Below are 16,880 nucleotides of genomic sequence, written 5' to 3'. Positions count from 1 at the left end.
TTTTTTTTTTTTTTTTTTTTTTTTTTTTTTTTTTGTGGGGTGGGGATAGGGGAGGGCATTAAAGTTCTACAATTCTGGAGTAGTTGGTGGTACATAGTCACTTGGCTTTGGTTACACATTGGACTTTTCACAACTGAAGAATCCATGGGTATCATTTAAAGAAAAGTTGCAGAACAACCAATTGGTTTAGGTATTATGAAAAAAAAAAATACCATTGTTCCCATATTTTAATGTAATTGTATAACTGGGAGCAAAAATATACTCTGCTTTTCAACTGTAGGTGCTCCAGACTTGCTCTCTGTCAGTAACACTAAATGTGCTGTTTTCCATCAAACATCTGAAGGGACTGTATCTTTCTGTAAATTCTCTCCCTTTTAATTTCTAAAAAAAATCTTGAACGAAGAAGAAAAAAGCCCATGAAAATAAAACTTTGTGTTTTTAGTCAGTAAGGCAGTAATAAACCCTTTCTATAGATGGTGTTTTCATGCAAACTACTTCTGAGCTTTTTAGCTTCTAATTATATCTTAATAAATATATTTTATTACTAGAGCAAAATGGGTTTTTTAAAGAAAATAATGTGAAGTTTGGAAATTTTCCTTTTGGCCAGAGAAGAGCAAAAGCCCTGTCATATCATCACATTGCCATCCCGTTGCACTTCAGTTTGTGTATAGCATGCTAAAGTAAATTTTTTTGTGTGTGCAGAAACTAAGGGTCCAATTTAAGATTGGGTGGTATTAGTGGCGTAAAAACAAGTTCTCTGGCCTAACATAGCATCACATCACACACAGAAATTAGTATATCCATGTATGTTAAATGCAGGCTAAGATACACAGGGCATTTTATGAGATGTAGTCTAATAAAAATGTTTATTAGGGTATTTTGAGGAGAAGGTAACTGCTTTTATCGATCTGCTTAAGAAATGTCTAGTTTTGAGAGACTAGTATGAATGATTTTTCTTGTTTTGTTGATTATTTGAGGCTTTTAACAAGTAGTTCATGAAAAGAAGTTGTTGAACTCAACATAGAATAGACAAATTAAAGTATCTCTTTAATCTGGATTTCTGCCCTGCTTAGATATTAAAAGTATAAGCATGGATTGCCAATTCAACTTGATGTAAACAAAACTTTTTATACATAATATATGTAACTTATTGTATCAGTCCAGGTTCAGAAACTTGTGGTAGGCCAGTTCCAGATAGTTTCATTTCACCTGTAAACTATATCATTTTTACTGATATTGTAATTTTCATATGTATAATATGTTTACAGATGTGCCCTACATTTAGTTTGCCTTGTTTTCCTATTTCGATTTTGTTGAGTCTCCTGCCTGCTTGCCCAAAGCTAGGATGCTGCAGACCCATGTACAATTGAAAGCAGAGGCATCCTTGAGCTTTAAAGCATTGAACAAACTGGAAAATGCAACATACCACATACTGAAGTGAAAGAAGTCTTATGTTTCTGTGTGTGTGTGTGTGGTTTTTTTTTTTTTTTTTTTTTTAAAAAAAAAAAATGATTAAAAAAAAAAAAAAGCTCCAGTTTGTTTTATAGGTTTTAAAGTTCTGCTATGTGTTCAATTGCCTTGTGTAAACCACTTGTCGCCTTAGGGCCAGATTTCTTTTTTTTTTTTTTTTTTAAACATCCATTTTGCTTGCCTGGAATTTTAAAGCTCTTCTGGCTCACAACTTACAGGAAACTTTTTGGGTTTGTGACAACATACAGAAGTTGAATACATGTTTAAAAATGAAAAAAGAAAAAGAAAACAGCCCCCATCTGAATTGGGTTTTTTAGAAGCAACACTTTAAGCAAAAACGATGACAACAAAACTTCAGTAAAAAGCCTTGGCTTTCCCATTGCCCTTCCCATATCCCTCAGGCCTCCATATTCAGAGTAGTCAAAAAATTTATTCCTTCTTTATTTGTCCAAAGGTTTTTGAGAGTCTCGCTTCTAAAGAAACAATACAACATTTCACTTAATTTCTCCACTGATGTTTCCTTGATTATATGGTTTAGAGGTATATAGTTAGGATTGTCTCTTTAATCCTCTGGGAACCCTACTGCCCCATCATATTAACTGTCAGTATTTTGGGGGCATTGGGTTAATGGACTTAATTGCCTAGGTACAAGCAGGACTTTGGGATAAAAATCTCCTTTGTGCTGTTTTGTAACACTTAACTCTCTACTTGTCAAAATCTTAGGTCCTCACACAATTCCTACAGAGCACTTATTAAAAAAAAAAAAAAAAATCTTAAGAGTTGATTTGTTTTCTGGTTATTTTTGTGTAAGCTTCTAAACAAACTTCAGCTGTGATTAATTTAACACATTTAAATAACATTAATGTGTTATTGTTGGGTATAAAGAATTTTCCCTCAACTCAGAGTATTAGTACTGTAGCATAAACCAAATACAGTCTAGAGGGGATTTTTAACATCCCTCCATTATGAAGACTGAAAAAGGTGTGTGTATGTGTGTATGTATGTTGAGTGATTGTGTGTGTGTGGAAAAGAGGGAGATATTAAAAATTAGGAAGTGAATGTGTGTAAGACATTAGTATTCAGAGAATGAACTTGTATTTATTTTGTGCCATTTGTGTTCATTACACAGAGTAAAGTCAGGTGGTTTTAATCCTTAAAAGGGTAGTATTTGAAAAATGGCACTAAGAATGAAATCATGACCTATTTTTTTAATAGCTATGAAGATACTAATTATGGGTGAAGATTTCTTTTTAAATCTATCCTGATTGTAGGTTTTTGTGTCACATACCACTCTCCTTGTAGGTATCTTAAATGATACCCTCTCCCCACAAAAGACAGGGTGTATTTATCTTTCTCTTTAATCACCCACTTTTCTTAACTGAAATTACTTGCATAACCTTTCTTCTAACCTCCTTAGTAGGAACCTTTGCATAATTGTATTTATACCATCTGTAGTAGCCTTTTCTTAGCCTCTGCTTTCTGGAAGGGGATAGCCAATAACTAGGCTCCCCAACCCCCCCTTGAAATATCTTGAGAGATGCTCTCTCTGTTTTAGAATTTTGCTGTCCTCTTTAATTATATGCTTACCTAGTCATGACTCAGAATCTACAAAAACTTTGTAAAGGAGAAAGTGCTGCATTTTTCTTTTTAAACAGCTTTTGGGGAAAATACGGTAGATCTCAACTATGAAAGTTGTTCATGATACAAAATGTGTTTCTTCACAAAACATTGCACAACAGCCATAGTTTGATATTTCATTTTCAGGCTTGTTGCTAATCCACATCAGAGGCATCTAGTAGTTTATCTTTTGCCTTTTATTTCAATTGCTGTTAACTTTTTTAAACAAAGCCATTTAGTGTGAAATTATATATGTCAAGTACCAAATGGCCACAAGCAAGGGAATTTGGAAAAGAACTTTACTTGATTTTAAACTCTAAGTAAGGGGAAAGGAAATCATTCTTGCAAGGCTTTCTCCTTCAGAGAAAGTCCAATTTCCAAGGATTATGGGTATAGTTACACCATTAGGTCTTGTCCTCAAATAACACATGAATCTCTCTTATATACTTAATGCTTAACTGTGTGAAACAGACAACCTATTATGGCAAAAATACATATTATGGACAGTTGTTTTTGTAATCAGGTCTGTTGATGTTGCACCAGTTGGAGCAGAGTCTGATAGGATTGTAGTCTTACCTGTAACTCAAAGGATTGGCTGTAGAAATTGCTTATCCTCCCTCCCCCGAGTACCAATATTTGTTTAAATGGGAGGGACAGGCGACAAGACTAGAAGCATAATAGCTGCTATAAGTTTGCACAGGCACATAGTTTAACATTAGTTCTTAATAGTAATGTTTTTATTAATGTAACTAATTAACAGCACCAGGATTCTTTTGGGCTGGAAAAGACTGGCTTTTGTTTTGTGTATCTTAAAATGTTTCTTTTTAAACATTAGTCTGTTGAGATATGTGAGAACCAGGACCACCCTGGGTTGGTTTTAAGAATGATGAATCATTGGCTCCACTAAAAAGCACTGCTTTACTGAGTTTTAAATTAAATTTCACACTATTTCCTACTCAAGACAGGTCTTAATGTAGTTGGGTTCCAGAAATGGTGTGAATAAAGTTTAGGTTGTCTGCCTAGTGAAAATTCCCAGTGAAGCACAGATGTTAACAGTGCTTGCATTGCTGGAGTGTCAAATAGCAGTTACGGCCTAGAAACCCATGGGAACAGCCATCCTCATATGTGATGGGATTGCTGATCCAGACTTCCCTATTTATCCATAAAATTGTGTTTATGTCCAGAGTTATAAAGCCATTTTATAATAATACAATATCTTTTTTTCTACAGCCTTATTAAAATAGCTACAAATGGTTATTTTCCAATTCAGTTCACTTTATTGTATATCACAGTTGTACTCTGCAGACCAACAAACCAACTTAAGGTAAATTGTATAGCTTTCCATGTACCCTTTTTTCCTCAGGTGCTAAACAAAAGCTCCAAAAATGGATACTGCTTTAGGAATGTCTACTTTATTCTTAAAATACACATTTCTTTTGCTAGATGTAAAAATTTGGTGTTAACAAAAGTGGTTTTGATATGTAAATATGAATGAATGAATGCCTTTAGTTTGCCCCTGTTTGTCTATTAGTCTGCTTCATTTATCCTCTTTAGGGGAGAAGCCTTTCATGATCTTGAATACATTTCATTAAGTATTGTTGCATTTTTAGAATGAAAATACAACTGTTTTCTGTCTTGGATTAATCCTGCTGCTGCTATGAGTAACTGAAAATCAAGAATGTGATGCACTTTTTACATTACTATACACCGTACCTTTATAGGTTGCTTTGACCTTTCCTGTAGCACAGCCACTAACAAAAATGAATGAATTTTAAAATTCTCTTGGGGAGGGAATCAGTAGAAGTAATTAATCCATAGTTATTATTGGCCTATCAAGGGCAATAATTTAGGAAAATGAAATATCTGTTAATACTACACTTTTTGGCCTTAAAAATGTCTTCTACTACTGAAAATCTTTTAAATCTTCGTTTCTGTTATTACTCCCTTCTCTGCCTCAAAAAGAGGAATTGGAAAGAATGGCTTAGAAGAAGTAGGATCATTGGTTTGTTGCTGATCTATCTTTTTTAAAAAGAAAACAGTTGTCTACTATGTAAGCTGAAGTCTTATTTTTGTGTTTATGGACGGAAAAGAAAGAATGCTGCCCCAAGCCTATCAGATTTAGTTTAACCAAATCAACCAAAACTCCCCACTATTTTGCTTCCCTAGGATATTTTTCCTTAAAGGAAACCTAAGTATAGTAGAACTGCTACTTGACAAAAGGAAAATAATTTCTCAAGCACATACCGAAACTTCAAGGAGATTGAACCCAAAATAACTGGATGGGGGAGGTAGAGGGACACCAAATGATGAGGAATATGAGAAAGATATATGGTCCAAAGTTATCTGGTTATATTTTGATGTTGCCAATATTTCAAAGCCAATATTTTAATTTGCTTATCTAATATGTCTGTTGGCCAGAGATCTATTTTTATATCAATGTGCCTTGCATGTATATTTAAAAATAAAAAATTGGAAAGGCCATGTAGAAATATCTGAGATAGTTGATGATTCTTACCACCTCATTCGTTTTCCTGTAGTATGAGATGCTTATTCTGTTGCCCAACTGGTGCTGTTTAAAGGTAAAAATCTTGTCACAAACTGGAACTATGTTATAAACTGGGGAAGTTGATTGACTTTTTTTTTTTTTTTGGTAGCTTATTTTTTTGGTTTTAGTCTGTTAGTGGCTGTTGCATAGTGGGAAATAGTAAAAGAATTCTTCACTCCTTTTCCTTCTCCCCTTATCCCCTTCAAGTAATGACACCATTTCTTGTGTGCTTTGGAAAATAATTTCAGCTTGCTGTCTCCTTTAGTATTATTTAAAAAAAACAAAGTGTTATAGAAAGCATTGTTTGCAAAATCTAGGGAGATAAATGGAGTCAACTTTAATTTGGAATTCTGTGTGAGCTATGATCTAAGTTATCAGCTCTTTCCAACTTTAAAATTTCTATTGTTAAAGCACCTTGCTTGGAAAATTTTAAATCTGTCTGCAACAATTGTCTAAAATTAATGAACTGTGCAATTCTTGTCATTAAAAAAAAAAAAAAAAAAACCTCTCCCTAATGTGACTTGTTAGTTTTTCTGTATTTTCTGCCAGTGTAAATGTGAAAAGCTTTGCTTGCATTACCTTTTAGAAATGCATTTTGCACACTCAAATTTTGCCGAAGCTCCATGGAAAGGTTAGTTCTAAGTAGATGAATAAAGCTATGCACATGTTTTGAAAGTTTTTGTGTGTCATTACCAAAAGTGACCTGACCTATCTGTTACTACTTTGCCGTTCTTTGCTTTACCATCTTTTGGAAACATTACTCAAAGTTACAGTTTTGGGTTAGCTCATCAGTAGAAATAAAACAAGGAAAGCTGGCACCTGTTTTAATATAAAACTTCAGTTCACATGAGAGCTTGACTTGTATCTGTTAAAGGGCTTTTCTTGAAACAGGGCAGTTACATCAGCTTTATAAACCATTGGATGCTATTGCTTCTATAATAAAATTTTGATTTATTTGATCAAATAGAAATGGGGAGTAATTTAAGTTGAAATGAAGGAAGGATGTTTGCCACATGGAGCTCTGACAATTGTATGTCTTAAAGCTGGTTTAAAGGTAGAGTAGCCTTTTTACCTTTATTGCTTTAACATAAATGTGGGTTACTGAATGAATGATTAGAATCATTCAGTTGTTTAAAGATCAAAGCACAGGTTATTTTAAAGATAATATGTATCTTTAAAATTTCTATGCTGATTAGAACAAGTTTAGAAATTAGGTGCATTTGGTTAAATTGCTGCAATTTGCATGTACTAAATAGCTTTACTTTACATGTATGTGTACTTATAAGATTGTGTAGATGTGCTGGCCAGGTTTTGTCAAATCATCTTTTAAAATATTGTTTTGTAATCTCTTCAGTATCTTTGTAGGAGAGGCTAGTAAGTTTAAGTAGAAGTTATCACTTGAAGTATTTTCCCCATGCTCCTAGTACTAGAAGAAATACTTCCATTTAAAGTTTATCTTATGTGTAGAAGAGGATTACTTCTCTGTCATCCAGTATGCTCTTGGTGTATATTGTTGACTTTGACAACACAGCAAAACCCTTCCTTCTGTATCTTTACTAATAGTGGCAATTAAAAACTAAGTAGTCTACTATTCCAAACTCAAAAGTTGACTCAATGCATGGCCTTAAGAGGCAGAAGTGCAGGAGGGTAGCAGGTACATTATCTTAGATGACTATGGCTACTCTTCAGCATCTGTCAACAATTCACTTAGGTTTATGTTTAGTCTTAGATCATACTGAGGGAGCATAGTAATTTCTGTCTTGTGTACATAGGCAACTAGGAGCTGAGTTACCTCTTACTCTGGGGGAAAGGAAAACTAGTGGATTACAGTGTTAGATGTTTCTCCTTCCCTCTCCCAAATTAAAAAAAAAAAAAAAAAAGTCTTAATGTTTGTTTTGCCCAGTCATAAAGATAAACCTTTTCTAAATATAAGAGCAGTGACCAGAAATTTACCCTTTTTCTAAATGCTTAGGTATTTGCCCTAGCTATATCTGATGTCATGGATTCTGAGGAAGTGTCAGTTACGTGATGATCTTCCTTTATTGATGTCTTACTTCATGTTCAGTGTTTTATTTTAAAAATATAAATTACAAACACTTTACAACCATACCCAGATTTACTTATTTTATCAGAAAAAAGAAAAAATTTTGAGAAATTTGTAGATCAAATTAAGAGAATAAGTGTACATTGTTGAATAAAAATTTTAAAGTTTCTGAGGTGTTTGTGTTATCCTTTCTGTGCTTTAATTATAAAAATCTGAAAACTAAATGATTATGAAGTTGATACCTTTTTCAAAGAATCAAATGTACAAAGAATTTCAGTCCTAAATGTATCATGGTGATATGTCATGGTTTTATTTTTCATTGTAGGGGTTAATAAGGTGCTTTGAGAATAGTATGTTCATTAAAAAATCAGGTGTGAGAGCAGCTTTATTTTGGCAGAGCATTGGGCTTTATTGCTCTTCAGTTAGAATAAACCAAAATTGAGCTAAACAATTAGGTAACTAGAATATTAAGTTGGTCAAGATTCTGGATTTATTCGTAGCTCTTTGTAAAAATATTTGGCAGTACACATTTGAGAAATTCCTAGCATTTATCTAGATATGTCACAAGGTGGAAAAAAATCATTGCTGACATCAACAAACAGAACCAACTGCAACCTCAATAACTCTCTACATGCCTTTAAATACAAGTAAGTAATTATGGACTATTAACCTACTTTGTCTGTCTTGGATATTATTTGTCCCAAATGAATATTTGAAGACTCAAGGTAAGAGAAAGGAAGTGGAGAGGAAAGACAAAAACATTTGCCAAAGTGTGTGTGTCACTACAAGGTCATTTGGGTTGTATGCATTGAGATAGGGAATTGTCTCTGGTGACCTAGTAAGAGTGATGTGCTTGGACACTAGGGAGTTTGGGGTTTTGGTGAAGTTTGTCTTTAAATAAATTCTCAGCCATGTTAAGTGTGATTTGTATAAAAGCATGTTAGTTAATGCAGTCTACTACAACTTTTTTTTTTTTTTCTTTAAATGACATTTATTGTTGAGTTCAGCTAACATTTGGAAGCAGTCTGCGAGCAGAACATAAAATTCGTTCTAGAGAGCTCTTCAAAGCTAGTAGTGCTTAGCAAGATCTCGTGCTTGAGGAATTCTCTTGGAGCTTTTAATCCACTATTGTTGGATACGGCGAATCGATTGGATCTGGGAAGTCTGGGCATGAGAACCCCACTCTCTCCAGTGTTTGTAGTCTCCTCCATGGTGGTCACATTCCAAGATATACTGATACCCACGGTACCCAGGATACTGGTAGCAAACCCAACTAAAATCGAAAGTACATTAGATTAGTAAAAGTAGTTAGGACCCAGGGAAACCCAGGAAGCCCACTGCCATCAAATTGATTCTAACTCAACAACCCTATAAGACAGTCAGACGGCCCCGTAGGGTTTCCAAAGCTGTAGATCTTCACAGAAGCAGACTGACTACCTCACCTTTCCTATGTGCGGTGGCTCGTGCATTCCAACAGCTGACCTCTCTAGGTTTGCAGCTGAGCACTTAACCACTATGATACAAAGCTCCTGTGTATAATATGCTACAACTAGTTAATGTTGATCCAGTCGTAACCCCAGAAGCTTGTGCTTTTTTTTTGGTAGCTCATAAGCTTTTAAACACAAGCTATATTAGTTCTGGAAAAATACAACTTTACCCATGATTTTAGGATGGTATTTGTCTTTACTAATAAACGCTACTTCAGAGACTCCAGGAAAGGATTAGGGATGGAGAAAAAGAATAGTCAAATGTTTCCATAAAGGAGTATCTGGGAGAAAAAAAAAACATAAGTGGTAGTTGGTATCAGGGATTTGAGATTCAAAATTATGACAAGACGCATGATATGATTTCAGTGTATAAGTTCTGATGAAACAAAGCACATGATGTATTAATATTCACAAGACCTATGCTTGGAGAAGTTAATTTGAAATGTTCCCCAAACCCTGTTTTTGCACTTACGCCCCACATTGTATCTTCATGGAACCAACTTCATTGTTGAACCAACCCATGGCTTGTAAAGAGGGGTAGTCATCACACATCTCCCACTGGCGTCCAATAAAGTTTTCTTTTTCAAAGATGGTAATTTTAGACTCCTTATGGTTCTGTAGCTCATAAATTTAAAAATAATAGTACCAGTATTATGGCTGTTGTACCTTAATTCTTTAATTGCAATATACTTTTTTAGTTGGAAACATCCAGTTGGTCATTATAAAGAGATTCAGGCAATACAGAGATTTCTTAGAAAAAATTAACCATAATCCTGTTTAATTCAATTTAATGTAACATTTGAAATGTATGAACAACTGATTTTATACTTTGGAGCAACAAAAGACCAATGAAGATGATGTAAGGCATTTATAATGGGGGGAAAAAAAATGTTCCACTTATGTCAGAACTGACTTAAGACAGTAGTCATCCAAACAGAGCCGTATCAAATCTGGGACTACCTGTGTGTATATGTATATACATGTGTATATATATACACACTTCAGAAATCTAAATGATCAGTAGTGGATTGGTTGAATTAAGTTGTGTTTACATAAAATAGAATACTAAACAAGCATTAGGAAAGCAAAAACTAATCTGAAGTTCAAAACTAGCCCTGGTGAAGGGGAACTGACTGGAACTGGACACCAGGGAACTTTAAGGGGTAATGGAATTGTTATATCTGATTAATGTGTTGGTTATATGAGTATATATTTTTCAAAATTCATTGAATATATACTTAAAAGTCTGTATCTTACTGTGTGTAAATTATACCTTGATATCAACTGCTCCCCCCTAAAAAAAAGTTACAAGTGAGATGAAAATCACTTCTAGACAGGTCAGTGTTCCTTAGGTTTAGAGCTGTTTAGGTTACCTTCTCCACAACTTGAATTTTGATAATCCTTATGGTAAGGTCATTATTAACTAAAATCATGGGGGGGAAATCATGTGATATATATAGAATGAATATTTGGAATGTTCTTAGTCTCAAAGTATTTTCAACACACACCTAAGGGTCATCCTGCTTCTGCTTGGACTCTCCCAAAGATCTTTTTAAAATGCATTATTAGATGATGTTTAATTTTAGGGGGGAAAAATGAATCAAAGCCAGACATGCTGGAAGACTGGCCTGTTCAGTCATTTGCAATTTTGGGGGTTACTGCAGCATTTCCTTGTTTTCTGCAGTAAGGTGTTAACACAGATTATCTGGCCAAGGATTTATTTTTTTTATGTTGTAAGTGCTCTCACTAGTTGTCCTACAGCAATTTTGAAGATATGAATTCTTGAGTCTCCATTTCCTGCCACCTATAAGAAGGTCCATCCTTTTAGTTTTTCTTAAGGAAAATACCATCTGGTAGAGAAAAATCAAATGGCAGGCCTAGGGAACGAGGACAGCACTGTCCTTCATGTTGCTGCATTTCAGCCTGACTGATGAGAAGTAACTTGAAAATCAGTCTGCCGGCACCCTGTTTTTCCTCCCATTCCTCACATGCACAGAATTGGGAATTTCAGAGACTCACAGCTGAGCAGATGGGGCGGAAGGACATGAGACGCTCAATGTGGTAGGCATTACTCCCGCTCCAGGCGTCCCAGCGAGGATACTCTCCTCTCTCCAAGATAAACTGTTGTCCACAGAAGCTGGTGTGCTCGTAACCAATCCAGCTGCCGAAAGAATAAGTAGTGGTGTTCATGTTATTCAGAGCCTACATGGCCTTGGGGAGAAGGCATCTTTTGTTTTAGATAATAGTGGGGTAAAATATCAAGCCAATACTAATAAAGCCATATAGGGTAATAATTTATCACAAGAGGTAGGGAAAGAGCTGGCAGGCACATAAACAGGTTTATAAATGTGATACTTATTTTGGGACTAACCACTGGAAAGATATGTCATTGTCCCAAGAAATGTATTAGCAAAGCCAGTCTAAAGTTATATTTTTTCTCTCCAAGTCACCTCATTCTGTACTTGGAACTCCAGATTCAGGATCTAGTGACAATTACTGTTTTGGTGCAAGCCAAACCTGTTGGCTTCTTTCCAAGGAAGTAGAGGGATGAATGGGTCTCTAGTTTCCTTGTCACTTTGTGGGTTCTTCCTCCTGCTTCATACCTATGCCTTACTGAAACACCTCATGAAATTTTCGTAATCAGGTCTCAGTAACTGCTGACACCTTAAAGTGTGACCCCTACAGAGCTGAAGAGCTTTGGTGGCAAGCAACATAAAGCAGCTTATTCCCAGTTCTTCTAGGCCAAAGGAGTCCCTTCCCTGTATGTTTTCAAGCTGATGGTAAAGACCTTCACTTTGTAAAGTCAGAAGAGCAAAGAGCCAAAGACAAAAATAAAAGAGGTGTCTCCATCACCAAGGAGATTAACCATCAACAAGAGAAACCTGGAAAACTGAGTAGGGAATTAATGTGGCTTTTGAGTCATGATATTGAGTTCCCTTTTACACGGAGAAATTAGCTGGCAGATCTGCTCTGGGACATGCAGGAGGAGCATTAATAGCAAAGAGGCTACAGAGGCCACAGCTTGACAATTTTTTTTCTACCTACTCTGTGGGCAAGAAAACTCAACAGTCCTGTGACTGTTCTGCGGGAGCCATAGGTAGCAACCTCTGGAGTCTAGCAAGACATATCTGATTACTTTCACTGTCCCATCCGTGGTATATACTTCTTTAATCCCATCCCACACTCAGTACCAAGCCACTAAGAACTTCATGCTCCTTCTAGCTTCAGGTTACTAAAATACATGTAATGATTTCTTTTGAGGTTATTGCAGTACAGAGACCTCTCTCCCAGAAACAAGAGTCTTGGGATCTTTCTTTGCATATGTCTACCCTTATGGTCCCATGCTGAAGTCCATACTCACGCGCCACATTCCACCTTGAGAGACCTGACGTTGTCAAAACTACGCTCAGATACATTTGAGCAGGAGCTGGTGAACTCCATCCTCTTGCCTTGGAAGTTCTCCTGGTCGTAGATGGTTATCTGAAATGGGATTGAATGGGACAAGAAAGTTAGGACTTGATACACCAGGAAGAACAGAGGCCCAAGTCAGCAATTTACTTGTATCTGACACTGTTTTCTGTTTCCAGCTGTAGTCCAGGATGAGGTATGGGGGTTTAGAGGAATGATCTACCAGGAGCAATAGCTACCCAATGAGCAGACCAAGGATTTGGTGGTTTTAACCATTGGACTTTAATTTTACCACATTTCCCGTGTATATGTGGCCCAGAGGCCAGGATTCCAGGAGTCGCGGGAACTCTGTATTATTCCTTTACTTCTCTAGCTATATCCACTATAGAAGCCTAATGTGTAAAGAGAAAGTTGTGATGAACCCTCTTTATTCCTTGAACTAGGATTTGGCTCTTGGACTGACCAGAAGTCAGAGACCACTCCCGAAGCTGTGAACTGGCCTTGATCCAATGAGGAGGGTAAGGATGCAGTGTGAGGTGGCAGCAGTGAAAGCCCTGAGGATCAGTTACTTCAGTCAATGGCTGGAACTAACCTTAGATTGAGAATAGGAAATGTGAATCCTATTACTTATTTGGGATCTGGTGGCAAATCTCTCTTCATTTCTGAGTCCTTGGTTTCTCCACAGGCACAATCCGCTCTGAGCTGCTTTATTTTAAGGTGAGTTTAGCTGTATGGAGGACAGCTGACCGAGGAAACTAGGTGTTACCTCCCACTCATCCTGGGCTTCCAGGTCATCTTTTCTCTGTTCCAACGGGGATGCTTCTGAGACATCTTTCCTTCAACAGTGTCTGTACCTTGGTTGGACTCTGTCCCTACAAATACTGGTTCATCACTGTCTCATGGAAAAGCATAGCTGCAGTACAGCCCTGATGGGTACTCTGTGGCAGAATCTTATCCCCTGCTGTGTTGGATATCTATTCCTCAATTTTCCATGTGATGCTATAGGCTTACCTTCCATGGCCCCAGGGACCCTGGCATAGGGTTGGTCTGAGCCATCTTGGTGGTTGGAAGGGTTTCTGGAAGATAGAATACACATCTCTAGAGTGGGGGAGGGAGCAGTCTTGAAGTCCAACAGACAGATGGGTTGGAATCTTAGTGCTGCCATTCATTAGCTAAGCCTCAGTATTTCCATCTGTAAAACTCTTCGTTCAGGCTTACTGTAAGGACTAAAGACAACGTAGGTAAAGCACTATGCAGGCATTGTGACCTCCTGATAAATGTACCTTCTATCCTTGTGCCTGCCTCCAGGCACCCCCTACAGGTGGCAGTATTGCCTCAGGCTCACATACCCCAATAGAAACTCCTTGGCAACCATCTAGTCCAGACCCTTCATTTGCTTGGCTACACAGCCAGCAGTGCCAAGGCTCCACCAGGACTCCCACCCTGTCCCTGATACGAAGGCAGGCCAGGGACTGACCTTTCCCAGTCTCACCCTTGTGGTCTTACCCTCGTCTCGCTTCTCACAGCCCTCAAACTGACCACGGCCATGCAGAGCCATGCCACCCTTCCCTCCCAGCTTCTACATCTTTTAAGACTTGCCCAACCCTGGCTTTGCCCCCTTAGACAGACTGCTTCCCCGGCCTGCAACGACTAGCTTTCTCCCAATTTCCAACACTCCTCACAGTACTGATCTGTGTACTTATTGAATACATCCCGGATGACCATTTCAGTGTCAGGGCCTGGGGTATACAGCAGGTGTTTGGGGAGGGAGAGTGTTGAAAAAGTTATTGAAGAAAAGAGAGAAATAATAATAACAAGCATATTACATTTGCGTAAATCTGCTGCAAGAGACCTCTTTAAATCATTAAAGAACAAAGATGTCACTTTGAAGACTAAGGTATACCTGACCCAAGCCACGGTGTTTTCAATCACTTCATATGCATGTGAAAGCTGGGCAATGACTAAGGAAGACCACAGAAGAACTGATGCATTTTAATTACGGTGTTGGAGTGCCAGAAGGATGAACAAATCTGTCTTGGATGAAGTACAGCCCAGAATGCTCCTTAGAAGTGAGGATGGCAAGACTTAGCCTCTCGTCTTTTGGTTGCATTGTAAGAAGGGATCGCTCTCTGAAGAACATACCACGTTTGGGAAGGTCAGAGGGTCAGTGAAAAAGAAAAAGACCCTCAATGAGATGGACTGACACAGAGGCTGCAACAATGGGCTCAAGCCCAGCAATGATTGTGAGGATGGTGCATAGGCTTGCTGTGAGTTGGAAGCGACTCAATGACACCTAACAACAACATTTAACTGGCTCACTCTGTGCCACTGCTCCAAATGCTTTTTATGCATTAATGCATTTAATATCCACAACAAGTCTAAGAGGTAAGTACTGAGGCCCATAGAGGTTAGGTAGACAAAACAATGATAGAAGAATGAAGAAAAGGATGGGGTGAGAAGTAGGAAGATAGGAAGAGAAAGAAGGAGAAAGAGAAAGGAAGGAGTGAGAGAGGGTGGGAAGACAGGGAGGTGTGTGCATCAAGTTTCTCTCAGGAGGCCTTTCATGGCTCTTCCCTTTGGCTAGTTGAAGGTGCAGGACCTGATGCTTGTAAACTCTGTGATACATCTTCCATTCTTAACCTCTGAATGAGCAACATCTCCCAGCTCCTGTCCCTTATACCTTCTCCCTATGTCCCAAGAGTCAGCTCCCTTCCTGGGGACCCATGTCCCACTCCACCCAGTCATGGCTGCCGGGGCAGTTAATGCCATTAAATGACTCCTCTTGGGATGGCAAGAAGAAAAGGCTGCCCTCTCCTCGAGTTCCCCCACTGTTCTCTAGGCATCTTAGAAAGCTCTGACCACAAGGCAGGAAAACTGGGCCCTCTCCTGGGTATGTCAATGTCAGCAGGGGAAGGAAAGGAAGGGTAAGGACACTCCTTGGGGCCTTACTCACCCAGCTCCTGCTGCACAGTCTGGGTCTCCATCTGATGACATGTCCTCTGCAGCACCCTCTTTATAGGCCTGTGGCCGATGGCCTCTGGTCCTGTCAGCACTCTGCCTTCCCTCTTCCTTTGTCCCCCTGATCCCTAGAGCTTTGGTGGCTCAGCCTGCAGGCTAGGTACCCTTAGGAACTTTTGTTTAAACTGGGGATACAGAAATCCAGAGAGGCCCCTGCGCCTGTGGGCAAAGCTGGCTGATATAGGCCTTGACTTCTGGGCCTTATCCTCAGAGCAGCTGGATGTGACTACAAGGGGTCTCTGCAGTTAAGACTTCTTCCCTCTTCTTTTCCAGGACCTCACACCAGGGCCTTCCTAAGACCACATCAAAATGCACCTCACTTCCCATATGGAATATAGTTTCTTATTATTTAAAATAATGTGAAAGATTATTATAGTTCTAAACTTCATTGAGGAAAAAAATGGTTCACTGTGTTCTTAGGACTTAAAATTCATCATAGTATATTTATAAATAACTGTGTAAGAGTTGGATTCAATTATAATTGAATGGTAGACACGAGTCTCTATAACTATTAAACATTTATTCATTTTAATTTTGCAGTTTTCTTTTGAAAATTTGGAGCCAATAAATCTTTCAGAGTTCTAAACATATATATATATTTTTTTTTTTGCTAGTTGCTGTCAAGTCAACTCCAACTCATGGTGACCCCATGTGCTTCAAAGAAGAACTGTGCGCCCCAAGGTTTCCAGTGGCTGATTTTTTTTAAAGTAGATTGCCAGGTCTTTCTTCCAAATATGTTGTTTTAGGCCCTTGGAAATCCCTTAGATCCAAGGTTCTGTGCCTGTAGTGCCTTAATGGATAAAATGACTTCTCCATAGAAGTTCAGGGCACTTGGTCAGGGTGGTACAGGGGAACTCTGAGCCTCTCCAGGATGTTGAGGAAGATGGAGTGTTGTTCAAGCAGCCACTGTGAGAGGCAGGGTGGCGTGGTGTGTGGGAAGGGCTTTAGCCAGATAGATGTGGGTTCAAATCCTAGCTCCTCTGGCTGGGTGACTTTGGGGAAGTCACTCAGCCTCTCTCAACCTCAAAAAGGGAGATCAGAATATCTGCCTGAGGTTTAACAATACTTATCAACTCACTCTTTTTCTGATAATAGTTACTGTAGAAAATCTCATGGCAGCTTTAAGAGAGAAAGAAACTTTCTCCAATAAAGTTGTGCCCTGTCAATCCCTTGAGGCTGTGATCTAAGCTTCATCAGAACCTCCTTTTCTCAGAATCAAAAATCAGGAGAGGGTCTGGTATATACACAATTATTTGCAGGTTTGTATAGAACATTTCAGACATAGAAGTCT

The 16,880-nt window shown here is 38.1% G+C and overlaps 1 protein-coding gene across 1 annotated transcript; it reads right to left on the bottom strand.

Annotated features, from left to right (window-relative positions):
- Nucleotides 1–8,801: 8,801 nt before the first annotated feature.
- Nucleotides 8,802–15,555, bottom strand: CRYBA1 (crystallin beta A1). The gene is made up of 6 exons (XM_007937399.2): nt 15,525–15,555; nt 13,583–13,647; nt 12,525–12,643; nt 11,183–11,324; nt 9,636–9,778; nt 8,802–8,949 (listed from the first exon to the last, which is right to left on the bottom strand). The coding sequence occupies exons 1-6, from the start codon at nt 15,553–15,555 to the stop codon at nt 8,802–8,804; spliced, it is 648 nt and encodes a 215-aa protein (XP_007935590.1).
- Between the last annotated feature and the right edge of the window lie 1,325 nt (nt 15,556–16,880).

This window comes from Orycteropus afer, unplaced genomic scaffold (genome assembly GCF_000298275.1).
Source record: "Orycteropus afer afer isolate SDZICR_OR568_19922 unplaced genomic scaffold, OryAfe1.0 scaffold00042, whole genome shotgun sequence".
NCBI lineage: Eukaryota > Metazoa > Chordata > Mammalia > Tubulidentata > Orycteropodidae > Orycteropus > Orycteropus afer.
This window is presented reverse-complemented; position numbering and strand designations above follow the sequence as displayed.